We start from the raw sequence: 24,739 nt of genomic DNA on the forward strand, positions 1-24,739 counted from the left end.
CATGTCCCAGCTCTGCAACTTACTCTGTGACCTTGGTAAAGTTATAAATCTCAGTCTTCTTATCTATAAAACTGAGATAATCGCTTCTACCTCTTAGCAATGTTGTAAAGATTGTATGAGTTAACAAAGAGAAGTCCTAGAATGTGTTCCCAGTATATCAAACTAATCACAAAAAATTCATAGGGACCTCTGGCTGGCTCAGTCGGAGGAGCAAGGGACTCTTGATCTTGGGGTCCTGAGTTCGAGCCTCACACTGGGTATAGAGATTACTTAAGAATAAATGAACTTGGGGTGCCTGGGTGGCTCAGTCGTTAAGCGTCTGCCTTCGGCTCAGGTCATGATCCCGGGGTCCTGGGATCAAGCCCCATATTGGGCTCCCTGCTCGGCGGGAAGCCTGCTTCTCCCTCTCCCACTCCCCCTGCTTGTGTTCCCTCTCTCGCTGTGTCTCTCTCTGTCAAATAAATAAAATCTTTAAAAAAAAAAAAAGAATAAATGAACTTTAGGGGTGCCTGGGTGGCTCAGTCGTTAAGCGCCTGCCTTCAGCTCAGATCATGATCCCAGGGTCCTGGAATCGAGCCCCACATTGGGCTCCCTGCTCCGTGGGAAGTTGGCTTCTCCCTCTCCCTCTGCCCCTGCTTGTGTTCCCTCTCTCACTGTGTCTCTCTCTGTCAAATAAATAAATAAAATCTTAAAAAAAAAAAAAAAGAATAAATGAACTTTAAAAGAAAATTCACATAGATAGCCCCAAAAGGCATCCAGGCCAGGGTCTGGGTGCAAAAACGGAATAATTCCTACCACCTAACAGTTTTTGTAACTCATGAACTGGATGATGGGTAAAAAAGCCCTGCCTTTCTCTTAATTCTGCCCAATTTCCAGGGTAAAATGAGTCAACTTTGCTTCCTCACATCTGATTTCTAACCAAGACCACTTAGCCAAATTCACTGATTCAATATATCCTTCTTGACTAGGGTTTTGGGTACGCCAGGTCTGAATCTCCTAAGACGAGTACCCTGGTGTTCTACCAACTATATTGATCTTTGGTTTTCACCAGATCATTCAACTGGATACTTGGACAATTTGAGATGGCACACTCTCAGTTCTGCTCTTGTCTTACTTCCTTGGATTCAAAGATCACACTCAGACTTTTTTTTTTTTTTTAAGATTTTATTTATTTATTTGACAGAGAGAGAGATAACAAGAGCAGGAACACAAGCGGGGGAGTGGGAGAGGGAGAAGCAGGCTTCCTGCTGAGCAGGGAGCCTGATGCGGGGCTCGATCCCAGGACCCCAGGGTCATGACCTGAGCGGAAGGCAGACGCTTATCGACTGAGCCACCCAGGTGCCCCCCCACACTCAAGACTTTTAAAGGAATATTAATAACACTGTTGGTAATTACTGACCATATCCGATCCAAAATTTAAAATGGGATAACCAGCGAGATTCACTCTTCCAAGTGAACTAGATGTTTCTCTAGGGCCGCCTCCCCGTGTCACGTACCGATATCACTGCAGTATAAGGAAGACCTTCCTCTTTCTGCAGGAGTGGTGTAACCCAGCTGGTTATTGACAATCAGATGGACGCTCCCACCAATTCTGAAATGTGGGAGATTAGACAGCGTAAATGTTTCAGGAACAATCCCCTGACCACAGAAAGATGCATCACCGTGAACCTAAATCATGGAGGAGAAAATGAGAAAATGAACATAAGGGGTGTAGAAATTTATGTTTCTAATTGGAATAAATTGTTTTCAAATAATAAACGGAATAAAAACAACCACACCCTCACTGCTCCTCTGCCCTCCCAAAACTCTGCTGGTTCTGTACAGGATTTTCTAGAAGGTTAGGCTGATCTCAAGCAGGTTTCAAAGCCCTTTTCCTCTTGTGGCCACCACCAGCTGATCCAGTCTACCCACCCCCACATTATCACTCACACCCATCATTTCTAATATACCCATCAACATTCTAGAACAAACAGCAGCACCACAGAAGGAAGGGCTATTGGAGGTATAGAAGGAAAATCAGCTCCAGCACAGGTTTCACAAAAACAGCCTGCAAGACATGAGGAACAGGGCACAGCTTTGAACCTTCTCTCTTCCCCAGTCATCCTGCCCCTGAAAAGAGTCCGTGTACAGCTTGCATCCCCTGATCCCCACTGGGTGTGTTGGCCACCACTGTAAACATAAAGGAGGGTGATGTGACTGCAAAGAAGGAGGCGGGGGGGGGGGGGGGTGTCTCTCACAAGTGGGTGAAAGGATGCTTTGAGGAACCAACAAAATACTACCACACAACGTCTGAAATGTGCTATTCTTCCATTTGAAGTCTGTTAGATCACAACATCATCACAAAACCTGACAGACAGGAAGTGATAGAGAAAAAGTGAAATCTCTTTTAGAAAAGTTGAAAGCAAATAATGAGGGAATTGTAGATCTTAGAAAATCTTAGAAGATATGAGTTCTACTGACTTCAGGCTAAAAGGAGATTACCTGTCAAATCAACATATTATACCCCTTAAACTTACGTAACATTATTGTTAAATATATGGCAGTAAAAAATAAATTAAATAAAAGGCTAATATCAGAAACAGTCAAAATGCCAGAGTAAAAAATAAAATGATCTGAGATGCCCTAACAGTGTGACCATTGGAACTCTAAAAATAACAGAAGTAAAAGACCTAAATAGGAGTGAAGAAAGAATACTTGGAAGTAGATTTTTTTAAAGGACATTAAAAATGTCCTTAAAATAGTCTTTTTTTTTTTAACGTAAATAGAATATTTTGGCTAAGAAAGGAAGCACTCCTTTGCAGAAGTAACATTTCCAGGCCACACCTTCCCTTGGCTAGGGTCTATAGAGATGACTCCCATTTTGGAGTATCTACACCTAGTAATAACAAATACCCTCACATTATCTCCACAGCGTTAATCCACTCAATGGGGGGGGGGGTGCAGATAAGAAAGTCACTACTGTCCTTTTTACAGATGAGAAAACCAAGGTTCACCAAGAGTGCATATTTCACACTGGAGTAGACACTGGGCCTTCTATGGTACCTCTGGGTTTTTTTCTATGTATTTCTCTACCCCTCCAAGCCTTTCTCCTGGATCAAGGAACTTATTATGTACATGCTCTCATTTAATTCTCAGAACACTATGAGGAATGTAATATACTCCCATTTACCTATGATATTCAGAGAACACAGGTAACAGAACCAAGCACACCAAGCCAGAAAGCAGCAAAGGCAGGATTTGAACTCAAGTCTTTGTCTTTTCTGCACCACATTACACTGTAAAGTCCAACCCTTAGCCACCAGGTCCAGGGGCTCTGGGCATCTGAACGCTCCTCCTTGATGATGGGATTTCTGAGAGATAGTAGTGTAAGAGGAGTCAGTAAAGCAAGGAAGAGGGAGGGATTTGTGCCTCTTCTGCTCCTTTACAAAAATGTTACAGTAGAGGCATTGATAAGAACATACCATCTGGGAGAGGGGGGCACCTGGGTGGCCCAGTCTGATAAGCATCTGACTCTTGATTTCAGCTCAGGTCATGATCTCAGGGTTGTGGAATGGAGACCCCCACCGGGCTCCATGCCCAGCGCTGGGGGTGGAACCTGCTTAAGATTCTCTCTCTCACCCTCCCTTTCCGTCCCTCCCGGCCCCCTCCCTCTCTCCCTCTCTAAAAAAAAGAGCATAACATCTGGCGTCAACTATACTCAAACAAAAATTTCTCAAAAAAAGAACATAACATCTGCTCATAACTTGCATCGTTTTATCATGGTCTTTGGATTCTTGGCACGAAAGCACACATGTGCCATTTGCTAATTTTATTTTCTTCTTAAATCACAAGAGAAACCACTCCACTATGCCCCATAAAGCTTTTTGGGAATAAGGGTCCAGAAGCACAAACAAATGCTGAGTGAGGTGGGAGCTACTCAGCCAAACACGGCCAGGGGGTTAGACAGACGTACCCGTCACAAAGGACAATCTACCTTCACCAGGTTCCGGACCCAGATAAACAGAAGACAGGCAGAAAAAGTAGCATCCAGAATCTCACCCACCATGATATTATCGGCTCCAAATTTAGAGTTCCCAGAAGAAATTAGAATTACATCCTTGAACAAGGCAAGACATGTACAGACACAGCAGGGCAAAATAATTTTGGAACACAAAGTAGACAAAAGAGGGCAGTCAGTTTCTCATCACTTTAAAGAAAATGCCATTTTCACCTCTTACTTCTGGAGTCCATGTGAAGACCTGCTTCATGCACTGGGCAAACGTGAATGATAGAAATATTTTAGAGTATCATGAATTAAGTCAAGTGAAAGGTAAAGAGAATGGCTAACAGTGTAACATTTCCATTTCAAAATACCATAGTGTAGTCAAAGGCAATGCTGCTACCCCCAATTTACTTACTACAAGTTTCTGGCCCATGAGAAATTAACATGTGATAATAAGATACAGTTGTTATTCGGATAAGTAGCCAAATATTCTCCTGCCTTACAGATTTACCTATTCCTGTGGGGTTTAAAGACTCAGTTACTGATATCCAGAATTAATTACTGCCCAGTAGTTAACAGTTCATATTTAAATGAATACTCATAGAAAAAAAAAAATGTGACCCACAGTCCAAACCTCTAGGCTATTGGGTTACCAAAACTGGGGGTGACTGGGGGTGACTGGGGGTGGAGGTGGGGGTGGGTAAAGGAAGCAAGAACCACGCTCATAATTAGTATTGGCTGCCTTAATGCCAAAGACCTTTATTTTATTTCATTATTATTTTTTAAGTAGGCTCTACACCCAGCATGGAGCCCAATGCGGGGCTTGAACTTACAACTCTGAGATCAAGACCTGAGCTGAGACCAAGACTCGGATGCTTAACTGACTGAGCCACCCAGGCACCCCAAGACCTTTACTGTAAAACAAGCAAGACTTGTTAGATATATTGATACCACGTAGTTTCCTAAAAGTAATGACATCTGTCCTCTGAAAAGCATCAGGGATACCAGTCGATACTCCCTTAAATAACATGCACAACTCAAGAAAGAAAAACATAAGACAAACCATAAGAGGCTCTTAAGCATAGGAAACAAACAGAGGGTTGCTGGAGGGGAGGGGGTCAGGGGATGGGGTAACTGGGTGATGGGCATGAAGGAGGGCATGGATAATGAGCACTGGGTGTTATATAAGACTGACGAATCACAGACCTGTACCTCTGAAACCAATAATACATTATATATTAATTGAATTTAAATTTTAAAAATGTTTAAAGTGGTTCTTCAAAAAAAAAAAAAAAAACACAGTGAAACCTCAGTCTAAAAAGTCAGTTGCCTTGAGACTAGACCTCATACCTGCTATTAATTTTAAAAACAAGCCCGGAATCTTCTTTTCCCAAAAGTTAATCTCAATTTCATCTTGAACGTCTACCATCTCCCTTCCCTTCCTCTTGCTCTCCTCAGCCTCCGGCCTCCCTTGCTGAAGCTACAAGTACCTGTAAGCAAATGACTTTGTCCCCAGGCTGAGCCGAACTGTCTGGAGAGTAGTCCCCGTCCTGTCTAGACTGCTGCCTTCCTCGAGTCTTCCCCACGGCCACGGGGTTGACGGCTTCCAGGTGTGAGGGGTTAGGCAGCATGGTCACGTGGAGGGGATGGTGCGCGCCGAAGTCCAGGTCAACCGAAGAGGTCAAGTGAGACAGGACATCTCCAGTGGCCGAAACATTTTCCGGAAATTCACTTAAGCCTCTCATTTTACGGAACATCAGCTGTTATGAATAAACATACAAGAGAAAATGTCTTTTATCACAATGGACACCAGAGAAGAGGTGGTTAGTTTAAATCATACAACTGAAAGAAGTTGACACACATACTTGTATAACTATGATCACCATGCATTCTTTAAAAAGAAAGGCACAAGCTTCTAACTGCTTAAATGCACAGAACTATTTGGAGATCTTCACCATCAAATGAAATACCAACACTTTGAGAAGAGTCTAACATGACTAGTTAGACATGTAGATAGTAAGAGAGTAAGATGTTAGTAAGTTACCTCTGCCTTGCAATATGCAAAATAATTTTTCTTAAATACACCTGTTAGAATATATTCTCCAAAAGAACTTTTTATGAATCTTGTTAAAGGTAGACAGGAAAGAGGTGCCTGGGTGGCTCAGTCGGTTAAGCGTCTGCCTTCAGCTCAGGTCATGATCCCAGGGTCCTGGGATGGAGCCCCGTGTCGGGTTCCCTGCTCAAGTGGAGAGCCTGCCTCTGCCCCTTCCCCCCTCCCCGTTCATGCTCTCTTTTTCTCTCAATTAAATAAATAAAATCTTTGGGGTGCCTGGGTGGCTCAGTCAGTTAAGCATCTGCCTTCAGCCCAGGTCATGATCCCAGGGTCCTAGGATCCAGCCCCGAGTTGGGCTCCCTGCTCAGCAGGCAGTCTGCTTCTCCCTCTCCCTCTGCCCCTCCCTGCTTATGCTCGCTTGTGCACGTGCTCTCTCTCTCTCTCTCTCTCTCTGTCAAATAAATATATAAATAAATAAAATCTAAAAAAAAAATCTTTAAAAAAAAATAGGTAGACAGGAAAATGATAGAATAGAATATAATCCCATTTAGACACAAGATGACATCCAGGATTAGCTCAAGTCATGCCTAAAAAATTCTACTGTCCAATTCTCAAAGGACTTCACTTCATTTTCACAGTCTACCTAGATATAACCATTACTACCCATTTTTAAAATGCACAAGCAAGAGAAATTAACTAAATTGTTAAAGGTCCTTAGCTAGTAAGTAATGAAGCCGGGTCTCAAGCCAAGGTAGTTACCAAAAACAGCATGTTATCCTCATTTATCCAAATGGTTTGAATGACCCAAAAGCTTCTTACTGACCTATCGACAAATAGGAGCACACATACTTAGACAGTATGGGTACATCCATGTTTCTCACAAATATGATCATTTATAATTCAGCATCTTTGAGTCATGTTTTTGTCTGCAATATTTTAGGAATGCAATTTCTGGTTTAGGGATTTCTGCCTGTGTTTAAGCACATTCCTCCATCTGTCAATCACTTTATTCTGTTGTCTGCCTTTTCGAAAATATTTGTCTTTCAAGAGCTGATTATCAATCTCTCTCTCGCATCAGAAAAACTGAGGTATGAGAAACAGTGGTAAAGCTTGGCCCCAAGACATGATGTCATGTGTACTTTCTAGTGGTTTAAGGATAACGCATCCTTCCATGGGCTCTATTCACTCCATTAACTCTCACAGTCCCTTTAACACTTACAATTACTTTTAATCTCCTGGCCAACATCAGTAGTGAGGTTTATCCACGCATAGCAGCCATGATCTGATTAAATAGCAAGTCACTCTGATATTCCCGGACATAAAATCTGCAGCCCTAACTCTCCAGTCTTTTGAGAGACTGATAGAGCAGCTGAGTTGGACAGAACAGGAACACCAAGATCCAATTACCTATAAAACCTCTCATGTGGTGGTCTCCCAGGATAACAATGTATTATTAGTTTTAGTACAGTATGTTAAGTATAAACTCTGCACATAAATGGAAGGTAAAATGGACTTCTTGGAAGGTAAAATTATAAATAATTGCACAGATCTTAATGTTTGTTTGAACGATTTCTATTAAATTAGGAAAGCGTGCTTCAAAGAAAAGAAATTAGGTATTCACATCATCCTTGAGAAAACAAACTAACCTTTAACTTTCCTGAGAGAAGAAAGAATCCATATAAAAGGACACAGAAAATCAACCCAAATACCAGATCTATCCATCAATTCATTAGGCTACCTCCTGGACCAACTGCGCAGATGTTTACTCGGGTTTCTAAAAGGAATTATTACTATCGGTTCTATTCTGTTACAGCCAATTGTGCATCATAGAAAGTATCTTACCTCTGGAGGGAACTGCAGAAGGCCTGTCAATAAATTAAGCCTCCCTCTGTGGGGCATGCCAATAATCACATCCGTTATCCCGCTGTAGGCTGACATTTTCAGCAACTCGTGGAAAAAGCCCATCATGCTTTCGGCTCCTTCGCCCCCATACCGCTTCACTGTGGCAAACTTGGTGGCCAAAAAGTGGTCAAACTCCTGTGGAACATCACGTCAGACACATTTGTTGCAGGAAGAGAGCCAGCTACTCAGGTCCAAGTCAGACACGTTTATGAGGGTTGTGGGAAGACCCTAAACTACTTCAAGTGGCTGCAGCAATGCCCCTTCATGACATACGCCAGAGACAGGCGTTAACTAGTCCGGAGCATGGCAGGAACGCCTTGCCAAGGACGCCAGGCAGCAGGGGGAATGCAGAGAAAATAACGTGAGTGGTAGAATAACTTAGCCCCAGAGGAAGCCTCTTAGAATTTATTCCTCTGGGGGAAAAAAAAGGCATGTGTTCTTCTAAAGCAAGGGCTGGGCCTTCGATTCTGCCCTGGCTAGCCCCTGAGTTTTAGTAGCGGGCTCGACAGTACTATCTCATCAAGGTGGCAAACCACCCAACTATCCAAATGACTGGGAATCGTTTTCTCATCATCTTGACATGCTGGAGCCTGATCCGAGCCCTGACAGATTCACTTCCATTTATTTGTAACCAAGAGCTTTCATGCATAGCTTTCTTTGATCACTTGAGGTAATAAAAAGAGATGATCTTAAGGATTTTGCAGTCTTTTAGAGAGTGAATAGGCAAATATATAAAAAGTATTTTGACTCGGAGGAGAACCAGTAGCTCTGGTGTTTGGTGATCTACTTTTTTCTACTTAGAACCAAGTGGTGTGTGTTATATTGTCTGTTGTGTTGAGGCAAGGGGATAAATGGGGTAAGTAAATGCTTTAATTCCCTCTCTTCAATATTTATGTTATCTTTATAGAAGAGGAGCCATCCTATTCCATTGATATTAGCTGGTACTTTTATACCTGAGATTCTAGCATTAGTTTTGACAGGTGTTTTCGCTCTTCTGTGCTAAAAGTCTCTTTTTTCAGTTCTTCAAATCGCTTGGCAAACCAGTCTTTCTCCTCCTGGCTCTGAAGTTGAGAGGTTTCAATAGAAATTTGCCCACAGTAGATTTGGTTGAGATAGGCCAATACTTCCTCAAGAGAGGCCTCCTCCTTCCCCATGTTCAATAATCCTACAAAATGGAATCAAGGGGATCATTTTAAAAAGCAATCAACCACGTAATTAATTATAGAACATACAAAATATTTCAATTCAGAGCATTTTGTTCTGGATAACTCGGGTCATCATCAATGGCTATCTAGATTTTTCTAAAGGCAAAACTAGAAATATGGTCAAAGGCCATGAAGTAGTCATACTAGGAGAGGGAATTAAATCTTTGCTTTATGCCAAATTTTGATTCTATTGTAATTTCAAAATAAAAATTGGAACCTGACATTCATTTGCTTTATAGCTAGAAATCAGAGGTCCTACCTTTATCTGAAATATCTTTCCAAATGTTCAAGTCTTATTAATAGCTATAAAGCAATTCTACCATTGAACAGTTGGTCTTAATGTGATTTAATATTGATAGCAAAGCAATATTTTAAGGTAAAGGGAAATCTACCCAACCCTCAGTCAAAACAAGGGAAGGTTTGTAATATATCAATAGCTCAGCACCAAATCAATTATCAGTCATTTGCCTAAACCTACAAACCTACTTTATTACTGCTTATGGTTTCTTACAATAAACTTCAGCTCTTTGATACTGACCATTCAAGTTATAGATATTGCTTTGTGTATTGCTTAGCTTCTCTGCCTCACATTTTAATCTATAAAACGGGAACAGTCAAAGCACCTCAGGGGAGAGTTGCTAAGATTACATGAGATAGGAAATAACCCAATGTCCATTGATATCAATGTCCATTGATAAACCAAATGTGATGTAGCCATACAATGGAATATTATTCAGCCATGTAAAGGAATAAAGTACCAATTTATGTTACAATATGGGTGAAACTTGGAAACATTATGCTAAGTGAAAAAAGCCAGACACAAAAGGCCACATAGTATGACTTTTATTTATACAGAATGTCAAGAACAGGCAAATCTATAGACACGGAAAGTAGATTCGTGGTTGCCAGGGATTGGGGAGACGGCAAAATGGGGAGTAACTGCTAAGTAGGCACAAGATTTCCTTTTGGGGTGATAAAAATGTTCTGGAACTAACTTGATGGTTGCACAACACTGTGGATATATTTAATGTCACTGAAGTGTATACTTTAAAATGGCTAAAGCTCTGGGTAGCTCTGCCTCGCAGCGCAGGGAATGCTTGTTGAATGCTTAAAAATCAACAGGAATGTCCTAGGTTCATCAGGTAGATGGAAGGGTATTCCATGCAAAGTTATGGACGTATGAGTTGACACAGTATCAGGAACCTGTATGTAGACTCAGCAAGAATAAGGTACAACAAGGGGACAGGGATGACACTAAAACAGCTTTTCCACTCCTGAAGGGCCATTCAAATTATGATAGTAGCATAGATTTTTGTCTCAGAGACCCTGAACTGAGAATTACCTAGCTGAGTCCAGTCAAATCCTAGAACTGAAAGATAACAAAATTGTTGTGCCCTTAAAGATCACTACATTTTGGAATGGTTTATTACACTGCAATAAATTACCAGACATTACTAACTGATGCATATACCAGAATTTGACACTGGCTTAAGATTAACTTTAAAAAAATGACATGAGGGGCACCTGGCTGGCTCAGTCCTAAGAGCGTGTGACTCTCAACCTCGGGGCTGGGAGTTTGAGCCCCATGTTGGGTATAGAGATTACTTAAGAATAAAATATTTAAAAATAATAAATAAAAATTAAAATAATAAAAAAATAAAAGTAAAATAAAATATGACATGAGGTAGGAGCCCAGGATCCTGATGGGTTATCCATCCCCAACTTCAAGTTCCCAGGCTGGGCAAGAAAAAAGGCAGAAAAAGTTCAGGCTGCAGAAATGGAAGGTGATGTGGGTTGTCACCTTACCTCTGCCACTTTCTCGCTATGAGCTGCTTAAGTTCTCTGAGTGTCTGTTTTCCTATCAGTAACTTCTTTAGGTAGTAGGTATGAGAATTAATTGACATAATGGATATAAAGTGCATGGCACATGATGGGAGTCTGACGATTTTTTTTTTATTTCAGGACTTGGAATTTTTTTACTCATTTTTGAAATAATTTATTTTCTTTTGTGGAAAGAGCACTGACCATAAGATCTGTTTTCTTACCAAAGTTTTAAGTATACAATATGATATTGTTAACTATAAGCCCATGTTGTATAGAAGATCTTCAGAACTTATCTTTCATAATTGAAACTTTGTATCTTTTGACCCACACCTTCCCTTTCCCACCCCTCCCCAGACCCTGGGAACCATTATTCTACTGGTTCGAGGAGTTTGACTATTTTATTTCATTATTTTTCTTAAATACAGAATGCTTCATGAATTTGCATGCTGTTCTTGTGCAGGGGCCATGCTAATCCTCTCTATATCATTCCAATTTTAATATCTGTGCTGCTGAAGCTAGCACGAGTTTGACTACTTTAGATTCCTCATACAGTGGGATCATGCAGTATCTGTCCTTCTGTGACTGGTTTTATTTCACTTAGCATAATGCCCTCCAGGTTCATCCATGTTGTCCCAAATGGCATGATTTCCTCCTTTTTTAAGGCTGAATAATATTCCATTCTGTACATAAACTGCATTTTCTTTCTTTTTTTTTTTTAAGTTGGCTCTACGCCCAATGTGGGGCTTGAACTCATGTCCCCAAGAGTAAGAGTTGTATACTCTACCAACTGAGCCAGCCAGGTGCCCCTCCACTGCATTTCTTTATTCATTCATCCAATGATGGACATTTTGGTTGTTTTCATATTTTGGCTATTCTAATAATGCCACAATAAACATGAGAGTACAGATAACTCTTCAATATCCTGATTTCAATTCCTTTGGATAAATACTCAGAAGTGGGATTATTGGATCATATGGTAATTCTATTTTTAATTTTTTGAGGGAACCTCTAAATTGTTTTCCACAGTAGCTATACCTACTTGCATTCCCAACAGTACACGAGGGCTCCCTTTTCTCCACATCCTTACCAACACTTGTTATCTGGTGTCTTTTTAATAGCCTTTCTAATAGGTGTGAGATGATAATATCTCATTGTGGTTTTGATTTGCATTTCCCTGATGATGAGTGATACTGAATACCTTTCCACATATCTGTTGGCTATTTGTATGTCTTCTTTGGTGAATATGTTTTTAAACTCAGAGGAAATGGGCCCTATTGAAAGACTACTCTAGAACCTCAAGACAGGTCCTCTTAGTGCTTGAATGTGCCCCTCACTGTCACTCACACCCCATAGAAGCCGCAGCTCCAGTTGGCATGTGGATTCTTCAAGAACAGAGAAAGGAGCCCTACCTCATGTTGGCAGTTAACTGTCACATGGACAGTCTAGTGTCAATGAGCTTTACCTGTGGTATTAAAGGGTCCCTGCAGGGTCTGCACAAGAGCTTGGATTTCAGGCACATTCTCCTGCAAGGCTTGTCCACTGAAGAGGGGGTTGATTTTGGCAGCTTTATGACCATGTTCACAGTATACTGTCACCAACCTGGCAAGGCCATGATCAACTAATTCAAGGGGGAAAGAACACAGTACAAACAATTTAGGAAATGCCCACAAACCAAAAAAAAAAAAAAATCAGTTTTTTCAAATAAGTCTTTGCAGGCTTAGACTTTTTTAATGCATTGCTCCTACCCATCACATCTCAGGATTAAAGACTACCATAATCCAAGAAAACACACTTACTTCTTTAAATTTATCTCATGATAGCTAAAGTCACTAGAAAAAAAAAAAAGGAGACAGAACTATGAGTGTACCTTTGTAAAAACAACTATGCCCATCGATAGATCTCGTAAAAGGAAACAGCTCAAACTGAAAAGACTTGTTAGAAGGCTGAGATTCTGGATAATTATAGTTCTTGTAATTATTATTTGAGATTTTTAAATATTTTACATAAAAAGGGATGCCTGGGTGGCTCAGTCGGTTAGGCGTTTGCCTTCCGCTCAGATCATTACCAAGTCCAGCATCGGGCTCCCTGCTCAGCAGGGAACCTGCTTCTCCCTCTACCTGCCACTCCCCCTGCTTGTGCACTCATGCTCTCTCTCTCTGGCAAATAAATAAATAAAATCTTTAAAAGTATATATTTTACATAAAAAAATAGAAATAGGTAGAACTACAAAATCAATGTTATATTTCCTTCTCTATTTCTTAAAGGCCAGGTACCTAGTTATTTCATAGACTCATGAAATCTTACACTAGAAAAAGATCTTAAAAATGATCTTGTCACTCACATAATGCAAACAAACAAACAAAAACAAAACAAAAAATCCCCTTTATAAAGCCCTAAATGAATGGTTCCTTGGTCTCGGCTTGGAGGAGAGGCATTATCTCTCAATGAATCCAACTGGTGATTTTATATTGAGCCAAAAACTGCTTTTCTTCTCTTTTTCACATGGAAGTTCTTCCAAATTTTAAAGAAAAAAAAAATCCTTCATGCCCACACTCAATTCACCTTCAGTTAATCAAGGCAGCCTTACAAACTGAACGTAAATCTCTGAAGATGAGCAGATCTGCTCTTGAGGGCACACATTTTCTGAATGTTTTTTCAGTTTGTGTTTTTCTTCTTAGAACCCAGAGAAAATTGTTAGCATATTTTGAACGATTTAATGACCATTTCATGAATATTTATTGCCATGCAAGGAGTACACATGTGCTTGGGTTTGTAGTCAGAGGATTGCAAAATATATGTCTTGTTGCAGGCTCACAGGAAAGAACAGAGATGAAATGAGTATGTAAAAGATACGTTTGCACTAATACAACAGTTAGGAGGTTCCATACTATGTCTAATAAACTAGTAAACTAATCAATCAATCCCAGTAAATGAATTGATTTCAGTCTGGAGGGTAGTTATATGAATTGCTATAGGGTTCTATTCTGAATCCTTCTGAAGTTCTCAATTGCTGTGTTGTGAAGTAGGAAACCTTCAGATTTGTGGCTAAAATCCAGACAGACCATGTCCAAAGCATTGTCCCCAATGGCCACTCCTTAAAAACACATTGTCCCTCCCCCACCCCAAAAAAACAAAACAAAACACAACAGAACAAAAAAAAAAACCCACATTCTTCCCTGGGCTCTGTTTGCAAGATCCTGCTTTTCTTCTAACTCACCGGCTACTCAACCTCAGTCATTTGCGGGGACCTCCTCTTCTTTGCCCATCTCTAAAATATTAGTGCTCTGCAGGTCTGCCCAGAGCCTTTTTCTCAGTCTGTTTTCTCCTGCAGGGTTATCTCCTGCACTTTCTGCAGCTTCTAGTAATGTGTACAAGACTACATCTCTAGCAGGACAAGTCCAATAGTAAATATGTAGGGTTATCGTCACCGTTCTCAAATTAGTAGCCCTGTTGAAAACATTCTCGTAGTGAACCTACGTCAGCTCACAGAGGTCACTGCTCACTGGACTTTTCATGCTACTCCAAAGTAATGGCGTGGGCATCGGCACACAGGTATGCTGCTCACTCCCAAGAACACATGGCCACTGCTATGTGAGAGAGAGCCAGAGAAAGAGGTCCGTCCCCTCCGCACCTCTAGGTACATCCTACATCCATCCTGGCAATCTGTTTTCTCTCGGACCCTCCTTCCACTGTTCTGGTTTCTTCTCGCAGACCCAATCCCGTACCCCTTCCCTCTGCCTCCCAGATCCTTCCATTGTCACCTCTGGAATTCTGCTCCATGATTAACAAACCTCTCTGCATTCTTACCCTCTTCTTTAAACTTTCCTTATACCCCTGTCCGAACTGGAACCTGCTTGCCCCCCACCTCCCTAGCCTCCGGAGGACAGCGGGAGGTGAAGCTACTCATCACCACACCCACCCCTCAGGTACTGAAGGTGGAGTCGAAGCCTCCTTGCTCCTCACAGGACATTCGCCTATCGTTATTCGCATTCCTGAATTGTTAGTGTTGTTTTGGGTTTTTTTTTTTAAGATTTTATTTATTTATTTGACAGAGAGAGATACAGTGGGAGAGGGAACACAAGCAGGGGGAGTGGGAGAGGGAGAAGCAGGCTTCCCGCCAAGCAGGGAGCCCGATGCGGGGCTCGATCCCAGGACCCTGGGATCATGACCTGGGCTGAGGGCAGACGCTTAACGACTGAGCCACCCAGGTGCCCCGAATTGTTAGTGTTCTAACTCTGCAAGCCCCCAGTCCTCTGAGGCACAACGACATAGTGTTGTCAACTAATCTCCATTTGCCAATAGCCATTACAAAACAATGTTGTAGGAGAAGCTTAATGGAAAAGTGTCAGTGTATGTAGATGAAAAAAGACTATAACAGTATATAAAGCATGAGCCTGTTCTTTGTTAAAATGTGTATAACACATAATGCATATTTCATTATATAGTCTATATATCATAATATTAGTATCTATATACTTCATATATATGTATGTGTGTATATGTATTTCATATATGCAAAGGAAATGGACCAAAAAATTGGGGATTATTCTATATATATATATTTTTTAAGATTTTATTTATTTATCAGAGAGAGAGAGAGACAGAGGCAGGCAGAGGGAGAAGCAGGCTCCTTGCTCAGCAAGGAGCCCGATGTGGGACTCGATCCCAGGACCCGGGGATCATGACCTGAGCTGAAGGCAGACGCTTAACCGACTGAGCCACCCAGGCGTCCCGGGGATTATTCTATATTAAAATTCCTGATTTTTGGTTTTTTGCTTACCATATTTACTAAGTTTTCCACAGTGAACATGTATAGAGCTCTTTAAATTGTATCCATTTAACTGACTTGTTGCCTCCTGCACTCTGAAAGCTTTTTTTTTTTAAGATTTTATTTATTTATTTTGACAGAGAGAGAGAGCACAAGCAGGGGAAGCATCAGACAGAGGGAGAGGGAGAAGCAGGCTCCCCGCTGAGCAAGGAGCCGGATGCGGGACTCAATCCCAGGACCCTGAGATCATGACCTGAGCCAAAGGCAGACGCCTAACCAACTGAGCCACCCAGGCACCCCTGAAAACTTATGATTAGTGGGTTTTTTCCAGTGCACCTGGCACACCTGTCCCCACCAGGGGACTTCTTGCCTGTAAGAATCAGTTATATTTGTTCCCACGGCTGTTGCTATGGGAGAAAGTAAAATATTAGGGGGAAAATCATAAAAATCTAGAGAGACATTGTATTCAGATTACTTCCGTAAGTGCTCTTAATTTTAAAAATTTGCAAACACAAAAAAATAAATATATTTGTTAAAATACTTAAAGCATCTCTCATTTCTTTATCATATTCCTTGCTTTAATAACCCTTTTTGAAATTAACTGACATGAAATTAACGTGTTCTAGTTTCAAATGCATTGGATAAAAGTGCTTCACCTGTATTACTTTTGTAGCAAATAGTGAAATTAAAAGATTTAAAAGGATGCTAGCATCGCAATTGAATATATATATTTCTCATAAAAATAACTTCCTATCACTGTATAAATAAACCAAGGGATTACTGTAAAAGAAAAATGACTATCTTCATGTTAGGCATCATACCACCCAAACAACTTAGTACTTAGGATATCTATAGAAGTTCAGAAGAATTTAATTTGGTGTTTAAATCCTTAAGATGCCAGAGAGAATAGGGAAAACAACAGCACATATACACAACTCTTCTTCAAAATGAAATGGAAAATACCGAAGGCAGGCTTCTGGCTCAAGAGACTGGCACAGAGTAGATGCTCAAGAAACATTTGTTATGAACTGAGTGAAGTCCTGAGAGTCAGTGTATTATAAGAGTCACAGAACCCTCGTGATGAAAGTTTCCCAGAGCCCTCAAATGTGCAGTACAAGAGCTGCTGTGGATCCTTCTTCCTTACTTTGAGCCCCTCTTTTCTGAGAACTGCATCCTCCCATTCCAGGAAGTGGGTTCCCGAGGCCATGTCTACCTCATTCCCTTCTGCCTCCCTCCCAATTAACGGATTGCAAAGACACCAGAGTCGAGGTGGGTCCGATTTAATCTTTCCAGACTTTATGACTTGGGATTGGGAGATAAGGGTGGTTCACTATGCCTCCTGTTTGTGCAAACAATGTGGTTTATGCTGAACACCTGCTTTCCTTCTGGAAGTCTGGAATTTTGGCACATGCAGAGGATGCTTATGAACATCTGCTGATAAAAACCTTGGGTGCAGAGCTTCTAATGGACTTCCAGGTTAGCAACATCGCACATCTATTACTGTGTTTACGTTACTTGAAGAGGAGATCATTCTGTATCACTCCTCATGGGGGAGAGAGTATAAGAAAGGCTGCACAAAGGTGTCTCCAGAGCTGCCTTTTCCTGTGCTTTTTCCCATTATGATCCCGCTGTGTATCCTTATTACATCACTGTGATAAATCTGAGCCATGAATACAACTATAGGCTGAGTGCCATGAGTCTTTCTGGTGACTCTCTAAATGTGGGGGTGGTCTCGAGGACCCCCGACTCACATTATGGGTGGCAGAGGAGCTGAGTACATTAACAGCTGTGCCCTGTGGGCCCACGTGCAGCTTTTGCCAATATTCCCTGAGTTAGTTCTGGTCTTCTTCCCCCCCCACTGAGTCTTGGTTGCTACACATATCCTTCGGTTCTGGGAGATACCCTTGTATCTTTCAAATAAAGTCCCCTCTTTGCGTTAGATAGCCACAGTTGGTTTCTGTTGCTTGGGGAGTGAAAAAAAATATGACAGGGATATCTACATCAGTGACTTTATTCTCTCCATAAGCAAGCACAGCAGGGGCGCTAAAGGGTTTTGATTTTCAGGAAGGGTTCATATTAATCATCATGAAGTACACAGGCAGATAAACTAAACTTAGTACTTAAACTTAAAGTCAGTAGAGTTCTTTCTCATCATCCGGTCATAAATAGCCTCCCCCAAAATATCTAGATCACATCCAATAATCTTCCATTTAAGGCAGCATATGCTTATAGCAAGTGGGAATGTTGGATAAAATGACTGAAGACTCCAAGAAAGAGAATTTCATAACTGGAGTCCCTCTGAACCCCATTAAAATGTGATGCCTGCCTCCCAGCTTCAGCTTAGGAACTTCATAGATAACCACATTAAAACCAAGACTTTGTACCAGAATACTATATTCTGTACAGCAAACTCAGACCGAGGCTGTGCAACCGAGTTCATTTTATATCATACCCTCTCTTTCCATCTCAAACACAGTATCTTTATTAAATAAATTTATTTCGCCAGATATTTCTTCCTTAAAAAAAAAAAAACACTAAACAAAACAACAACAACAACAACAAAACAAAAAAATCCTTGTTCTGGTCCTTTCTGTTTTTCTCCCAATCCTTTCCTAAATCACTGCCAAGATAGATAAGTGTCACAGATTGATAGTAAATGATAATGAGAACTAACTTTTTTTAAAAAATTTATTTATTTATTTGATGGAGAGAGCAATTGAGCACGCGCATGTGCACGCACACAAGGGGGGGAGGGGCAGAGGGAGAGGGAGAAGGAGACTCCTTGCCTAGCACGGAAGCCGATGCAGGGCTCAATCCCAGGATCCTGGGAGCATGACCTGAGCCAAAGGCAGATGCTTGACTGAGCCACCCAGGCGCCCTGAGAACTAACTTTTGCTACACACTGTGCTCAGTGTTTCACACACAGCATCTCACTAAACTCTTAGAACACTGAAATAGGTATCCTTAGCTGCAGAAGAGTAAACTGAGGCTCAAAGAGGTTAAGTGACTTGCAAAATGTCACATAGGTAGTAAAGAAGGTAGAATTTGAACTCAAGCATATTTGACTTCAATCCAGTCTTTTTCCATTATACTATATCAAAAATTGAAAAGGAAAGTCCAGAGCCTACAGCAAAAGGGATGAGAGAACTGGACATCCCTGGGACAAAAAAAAAAAAAAAAAAAAAAGAGCTAATGTCATTAGCCTTTTTTGGTCTACATTTGTATTCCAGAATTATTGAGATTTTTAAAAATCTCTAATGCAATAAGATTTTCTTCAACTACTTTTCCCATGACTCCACTAGAGGTTCCCGCTATTTCTAATATGCAACATACCCACAACCTCACTTCAACCATTAAAGCTCAATGCCAAGTTCAGTAATCACTCAACACTATTTGGAATCCTATGGCTCCCATCTTCTGCTGGTCCCTAATTTCCGCCATTTTTTGTAATCCAAATCCTCCATAATTAAACTTATACTCATGAATCAGCACTCTTCCATTTTTAACTGGGATTGTTGATAAATAAATTCAAGCTTACCCGAATTGAAGTTTACAGAGGCTAAAGTACAAGCTGTTACTAATATCCAGCTACAAAAAACACTAATCGTAGGTCAAATTTTAACTAATGAAACCACTGCCATCTAAGAGGTTATTAGAAGCAAATTCAATATCTCCTTAAAGCCTCCATGCAATGGAAGTCTTAGAAAATGATGCAGTCGTCCTATGCAGGCACTGATTTTCAGCCAAGATAAATATTTGAAGAAAGAAGGCTGATGAAGGAAGGGCAAAGAGGAGGAGCGAGGCACCATAACTTTGATCATACCTCCTCCCACTTCACTATGTCACCTTTGATGTGGGAGGATGCCATGTGTCCATTTTCAGTAGGGCTTGTCCTTTGATTAACTTTGCCAATACCAAAAAGTTGTATACATGATCCATCACACCAACTCAATCATTCCTCTCAACCAAGATGGTACCTTTTAAGACAACTGGCAGGCGTTAATTAAACCATGTACTCCTGTTCTAATTAATAGAACTGACCGTAAGCACACACTTAAATGGAACTTAAGAAAAAACCCCAGCAAGTCTTCATTGTGTTCATCATTAAAAAAGAAATTATTACTTTTTCTAAAACATAGTAATACAGTACATTACCCAATGTATCTCAAAGGTGCTTCCTTTCTTGATATTTGGTGTTATGGTGATAACATGCAAAATTCAATGCACTAAATGTTATAAATAAATTGCATATACAGAATCATATTTCCATTTCTTAGTAGGAATAAATCATTTCATAAGTATTCAGTTAACTGTAGAGCTGAGAGGAATGTAGGACAAGGTCTTCACCAGGCAGGATCCTACAATGTGAGCGGATGGTCCCTACACAAAACTGCACAATCATAAAACGTTCAGTAGAGTCCAAGGGGTCCCATAATGAGAGTTGAAGGAGCTCAGATTAGGATTGGCTGGAGTTGTCTGGACAGATGTCACGGAGGAGATGGGAATAGAGATGCATAAGAAGTGGAAAGGCATATAGGATAAAGAATATGGGGGAATTTATGTTGGAGAGAGGTAAGAAAGAAGGCAGAATGTGTCAGGAAACATGAAGCGCACTGAATATTAAGCTAAAGAATCTGGATTTTGGGCGCCTGGGTGGCTCAGTTGGTTAGGCGACTGCCTTCGGCTCAGGTCATGATCCTAGAGTCCCGGGATCGAGTCCCGCATCGGGCTCCCTGCTCAGCAGGGAGTCTGCTTCTCCCTCTGACTCTCCCCCCTCTGATGCTCTATCACTATCTCTCTCAATAAATAAATAAAAATCTTTAAAAAAAAAAAAGAATCTGGATTTTATTCTTTTTTTTCCCCATAATTGAAGCATTTTTATTTTATGTACAATGTGTTAGCATTAAAGTAGGTATCTTGGGTATCCGCAGTTAAGGTAGGTTATCCTGGATGACCAATTCAAGGAAGTTCACTTAATCCAACTTAATGAAGCCTATGTCCTTCGCGTACTGACGGAAACACTGGCGGCACATATTGAGGCCGTATTTCCGGATCAGACCGAGCCGGTTTGAGCAGACGCGGCAAGAACGAGAACCCTGGCCAAATTTCCTCGGATGGCTCCAGTACAGCTGCTGGTGACCCATCTTGCTCTCTCGGATGCAACGAGGCAAAAGGTGGATTTTATTCTGAGAGGCAAAGTAGAGCCTTTGGACATCTGAGTTAAGAAAATGACTCAAAAAAAGAAAGAAAGAAAGAAAATGACTCAATGAAACCAACGTTTCAGAAAGACTAGACTAAGCCAGACAGGAACTAGGTTACGAATTTTAATACCAGTGAGGCTAGCCGTTTTATCTTTGTGAAGTCATGCATCTCTTTGAGAATTCAATGAAACCTACAGGCTCTTTGCCTAGACACACAGAGAGTTGTGCAAAGTCCACAGACCCTCTGAAACTTTTTCATATGGATCCATGGACCTTGGTTAGGAACACCTGAATTAAACTTTTTTTTTTTTGGCAGCAGACCAGAATTAAAGGCCTAGACTAGGATCCCAATAGTGAAAACAGAAAGAAAGCAAGGCTTTGAGAAACACAGTGCTCAAAATTTGATATGAAGTATGAGGTGAAAAAGTTGAAGGTGGGTTGCTTGCCCCGGATTTCTACAATTCGTCTGTAGCAGAGACTTCTCCAACTCCCAATATCCATTTTCCCTTCTCTTTCATAGTAATAGATATTCAAACATATGGCCACCCAGAATAAAGATATGCGTCCCGGCCCCCCAGGCAGCCAGCTGACCACGTAACTAAGTTCTGATGAGTGAGAAGGGAGTAGCACTGATGTCTGCACCTCCTGGGTCTTGTCCTTAAAGGGAGAGGTCTTTTCTCCCCCCTTTCCTCTGTCCTACTGGCCAGACTGTGGATGCAATGGTGACCCATTCCGGACCAGAGTAGAGAGCAACACCCACAGGATGATGAAGAAACAACACAGAAGGAGCTTGAACCCCATATGGCTTTGCAGAGCAAAGCAGCTGTACAGCTCAGACCTTTGGTCATCTTACTTAAGTCACTGTTATTCCAGGTCTCTGACATGGCCCTTGAACTTATCCTATCTAACACACAATTTGGTACCCGAGGTGGGTGGCTACATAACAGAGCCTAAAATACATATGACGTTGCCTTAGCGGTCCAACAGTGGGTGCCAGGGACCAGACATTTCAGACTAGAAAGCTAATGAGCACTGTGTTCTGCTGTCTGACAAAACACGCAGTGAAACTGTCCCCTGTGATATCCTGTGGGCAGACTTATGTCCATGGGGCTGTAGCTTAGTAGCATGTGATCACGGTTTCTTGTCACTTTCAGGAAAGCCCAGGGAGAAAGATGAGGTCAAGGGAGATCAAACAAGAAGAGATGGAGGGAAATTCAGCTCTGCTAACAGGAGGCCTCTGTACCTGGAAGGCAGATCCTGGCAAGTTTGGGAAATTAGAAGCACTTAGAAAAGGCAGTTCAAGGGATACCTGGATGGCTCAGGCGGTTAAGTGAGCATCTGCCTTTGGCTCAGGTCATGATCCTGGGGTCCTGGGATCGAGCCCCATGTGGGGCTCCCTGCTTAGCGGGGAGTCTGCCTCTCCCTCTCCCCCTCCCCCCAGGTTGTTCTCTCTCTCTCTCTCTCAAATAAATAAATAAAATCTAAAAAAAAAGAAAGAAAAGGTGGTTCAGAAGAGGCTGCCTCAGCAGGAGGTAAGAGAACAGGCAAACCCTTCTTCAAGTACCTTCTAGAAAGCACACTGTTAGACAATGGGAGCCAGCTGAGCCTGCAAGGTCCAATAAAGGGTGTTGCCTTCCCACTATTATTTTAGATGGTCTCAAGGTAAGCACATTAAGTTTAGGGAGCTGAGTGGGTAGGGCACAGAAGCAGTAAATAAAAGACCAGAGGTTTCAAGGCTTAAAAAGTAGGTCTAGATAAGATCTTTGACTGAAGGCAATTTGCTCATAGAATGACCACAGGCAAAAAGACTGCAGACCTATGACTGTTACAAGAAAATTGTACTGCTGGGCGCCTGGGTGGCTCAGTCGGTTGAGCGGGTGGCTCAGTCGGTTGAGCGACTGGCTCTTGATTTTGGCTCAGGTCAGGATCTCAGGGTCCTGGGATGGAATCCCGCACTCAGCAGGGAGTCTGCTTCAGGATTCTCTCTCCCTCCCTCCCTGCCCCTCCCCCCTCACATTAACAAATAACCTTAAAAAAGAAAGAAAGAAAAAGAAAATTGTACTGCCAAACAAATCCCCGTTCTGGTCATAGAAAATGCCTGTAATTGATGACCCCTAAAGTAACTCTCGGGCTCCTAACCTTACCAAAATAAAGTAGGCTATGGAAGGTATGCAGCCCCCAAGGATGGCACACTCCCCAATGCTCACGTCAGAGATGGCCACAGAGGACAACGGATAAAGGAAGACAGAAGGCAAAGCCAGGGGCCTGTAGTGAACTTACAACAAAGTTCCACATCAAGGAGCTTTTATCATTCCCCTCCAACAGGATTTGATAACTGGTTTGAATAGTGACTGCTGTAGTTCCCTCTTTCCTTTCCCAGATGAGAGTTTTCTTTGTATATTGAATGTGTCAATAGGGTGTGTGTGGCAGTTCATAAAATTCCAGAGCATGAGAAGACCCGGCCAGCCCTGACAGAGAGGACTCTACATTCTCCGGACATAAGAGACTTTGAGATGGAGTCAAGAACCGAATGGAGGAGAAAGGAGGTGAATACATCCTATGTATGGGAAGAAAAGCTTAGGTTATTTGAGTGGTCAGAGGGGTGGAGTGCAGTGATTACTAGCTTTTTCCCAATATTTTCCCCACATAATTTTTAGCTAGTACCTGGCCACCCTAAATAAAAATTATGCTTTCCAGGGACGCCTGGGTGGCTCAGTTCGTTAAGCATCTGCCTTCAGCTCAGGTCATGATCCCGGGGTCTTGGGATCGAGCCCCGTTTCAGGCTCCTTGCTCAGTGGAGAGCCTACTTCTCTCTCTGCCTGTTCTGCCTGCCGCTCCCCCTGCTTGTGTTCTCTCTCTGACAAATAAATTTTTTAAAAATTATGCTTTCCAGTCTCCTTCGCAGATATATACTGACAAACTTCTGGCCAGGGAGATGCTACTCGAAGTGATAGACCCAACTCTCCTCCCCCTTTCTCCTACCCAGCCTAGTAGGAGATAGTGATCTACAGAGTCACTACAAAATAATGGAGTAAATTCTGAAACAGAGAGAAGAAAAACCTGCCAAAGATCTGCATGCAACGGTAATTTTGAAGAAAGTTGCAGGGTTGCCCACTTGCCTTTCAGTTTTATTCAGAGTAGTTAAAAGATAAGAAGAATGAAAAGAAAAGTATTGCCCTTAGCAACAAAATTCCTTAAGCTAGATCCTATAACCATGCAACAATTGTTCCCAGGCACTGATTTCACTCTTGCCTCCCATTACCACAAGAGGCCACCATTGGCCTGCAGTTCTAACTCAATACTGAACTTTTCAAAGGTCACCAAGCACCTCACAGTAGAGCAAATTCATTACTGGGGGTGGGGACAATTTGGTGATGAAGGGGAGGAAAGGGTTTATATACAAAATCAACCCCAGAGATAATTTTCAAACCACACCAGCCCAAAGCTCCCAAGATGATTTGGATACAGTCTTCCAGTTAAAAACCACTGGCCCATGGGATGCCTCAGTGGCTCAGCTGGTTAAGCGTCTGCCTTTGGCTCAGGTCATGATCCCAGGGTCCTGGGATCGAGCCCCACGTTGGGCTCCCTGCTCAGCAGAAGCCTATTCTCCCTCTCCTCCCCACTTGTGCTCTCTCTCGTTATCTGTCTCTCAAATAAATAAATAAAAATAAAATCTTAAAAACAAAACAAAAACACTGGCCCAGGTTTTTCCAAGGCAAGGCTGTTTTCAGCTATCAGGCTGTTATTAAGAATCAAATAGAGGGGCCCTGGCTGGCTCAGTCCCTGGAGCATGCAACTCTTGAT

At 41.7% G+C, this 24,739-nt stretch overlaps 2 protein-coding genes and 1 non-coding gene across 3 annotated transcripts in view; all 3 read right to left on the minus strand.

Annotated features, from left to right (window-relative positions):
• The window catches only part of DHTKD1 (dehydrogenase E1 and transketolase domain containing 1), a 49,433-nt gene that overhangs the window by 22,611 nt on the left and 2,083 nt on the right, over positions 1–24,739 (minus strand). The window contains exons 2-6 of the mRNA XM_021696696.1: positions 12,429–12,584; positions 8,891–9,102; positions 7,878–8,072; positions 5,473–5,742; positions 1,497–1,668 (exon numbers count right to left, since the gene is read on the minus strand). Coding sequence (XP_021552371.1) covers positions 1,497–1,668; positions 5,473–5,742; positions 7,878–8,072; positions 8,891–9,102; positions 12,429–12,584 — 1,005 coding nt within the window. The remainder of the gene's footprint in view (positions 1–1,496; positions 1,669–5,472; positions 5,743–7,877; positions 8,073–8,890; positions 9,103–12,428; positions 12,585–24,739) is intronic.
• LOC123324963 lies at positions 11,382–11,488 on the minus strand. Its single transcript, XR_006540139.1, has one exon. It is a non-coding gene; the product is annotated as a U6 spliceosomal RNA (small nuclear RNA).
• On the minus strand, positions 20,597–20,884 carry LOC110586472 (40S ribosomal protein S29-like). The gene has a single exon (XM_044915008.1). The coding sequence runs from the start codon at positions 20,876–20,878 to the stop codon at positions 20,708–20,710; it is 171 nt and encodes a 56-aa protein (XP_044770943.1). The 5' UTR covers positions 20,879–20,884; the 3' UTR covers positions 20,597–20,707.

Source organism: Neomonachus schauinslandi, chromosome 5 (genome assembly GCF_002201575.2).
Source record: "Neomonachus schauinslandi chromosome 5, ASM220157v2, whole genome shotgun sequence".
In the NCBI taxonomy this organism is placed as follows: Eukaryota; Metazoa; Chordata; class Mammalia; order Carnivora; family Phocidae; genus Neomonachus; species Neomonachus schauinslandi.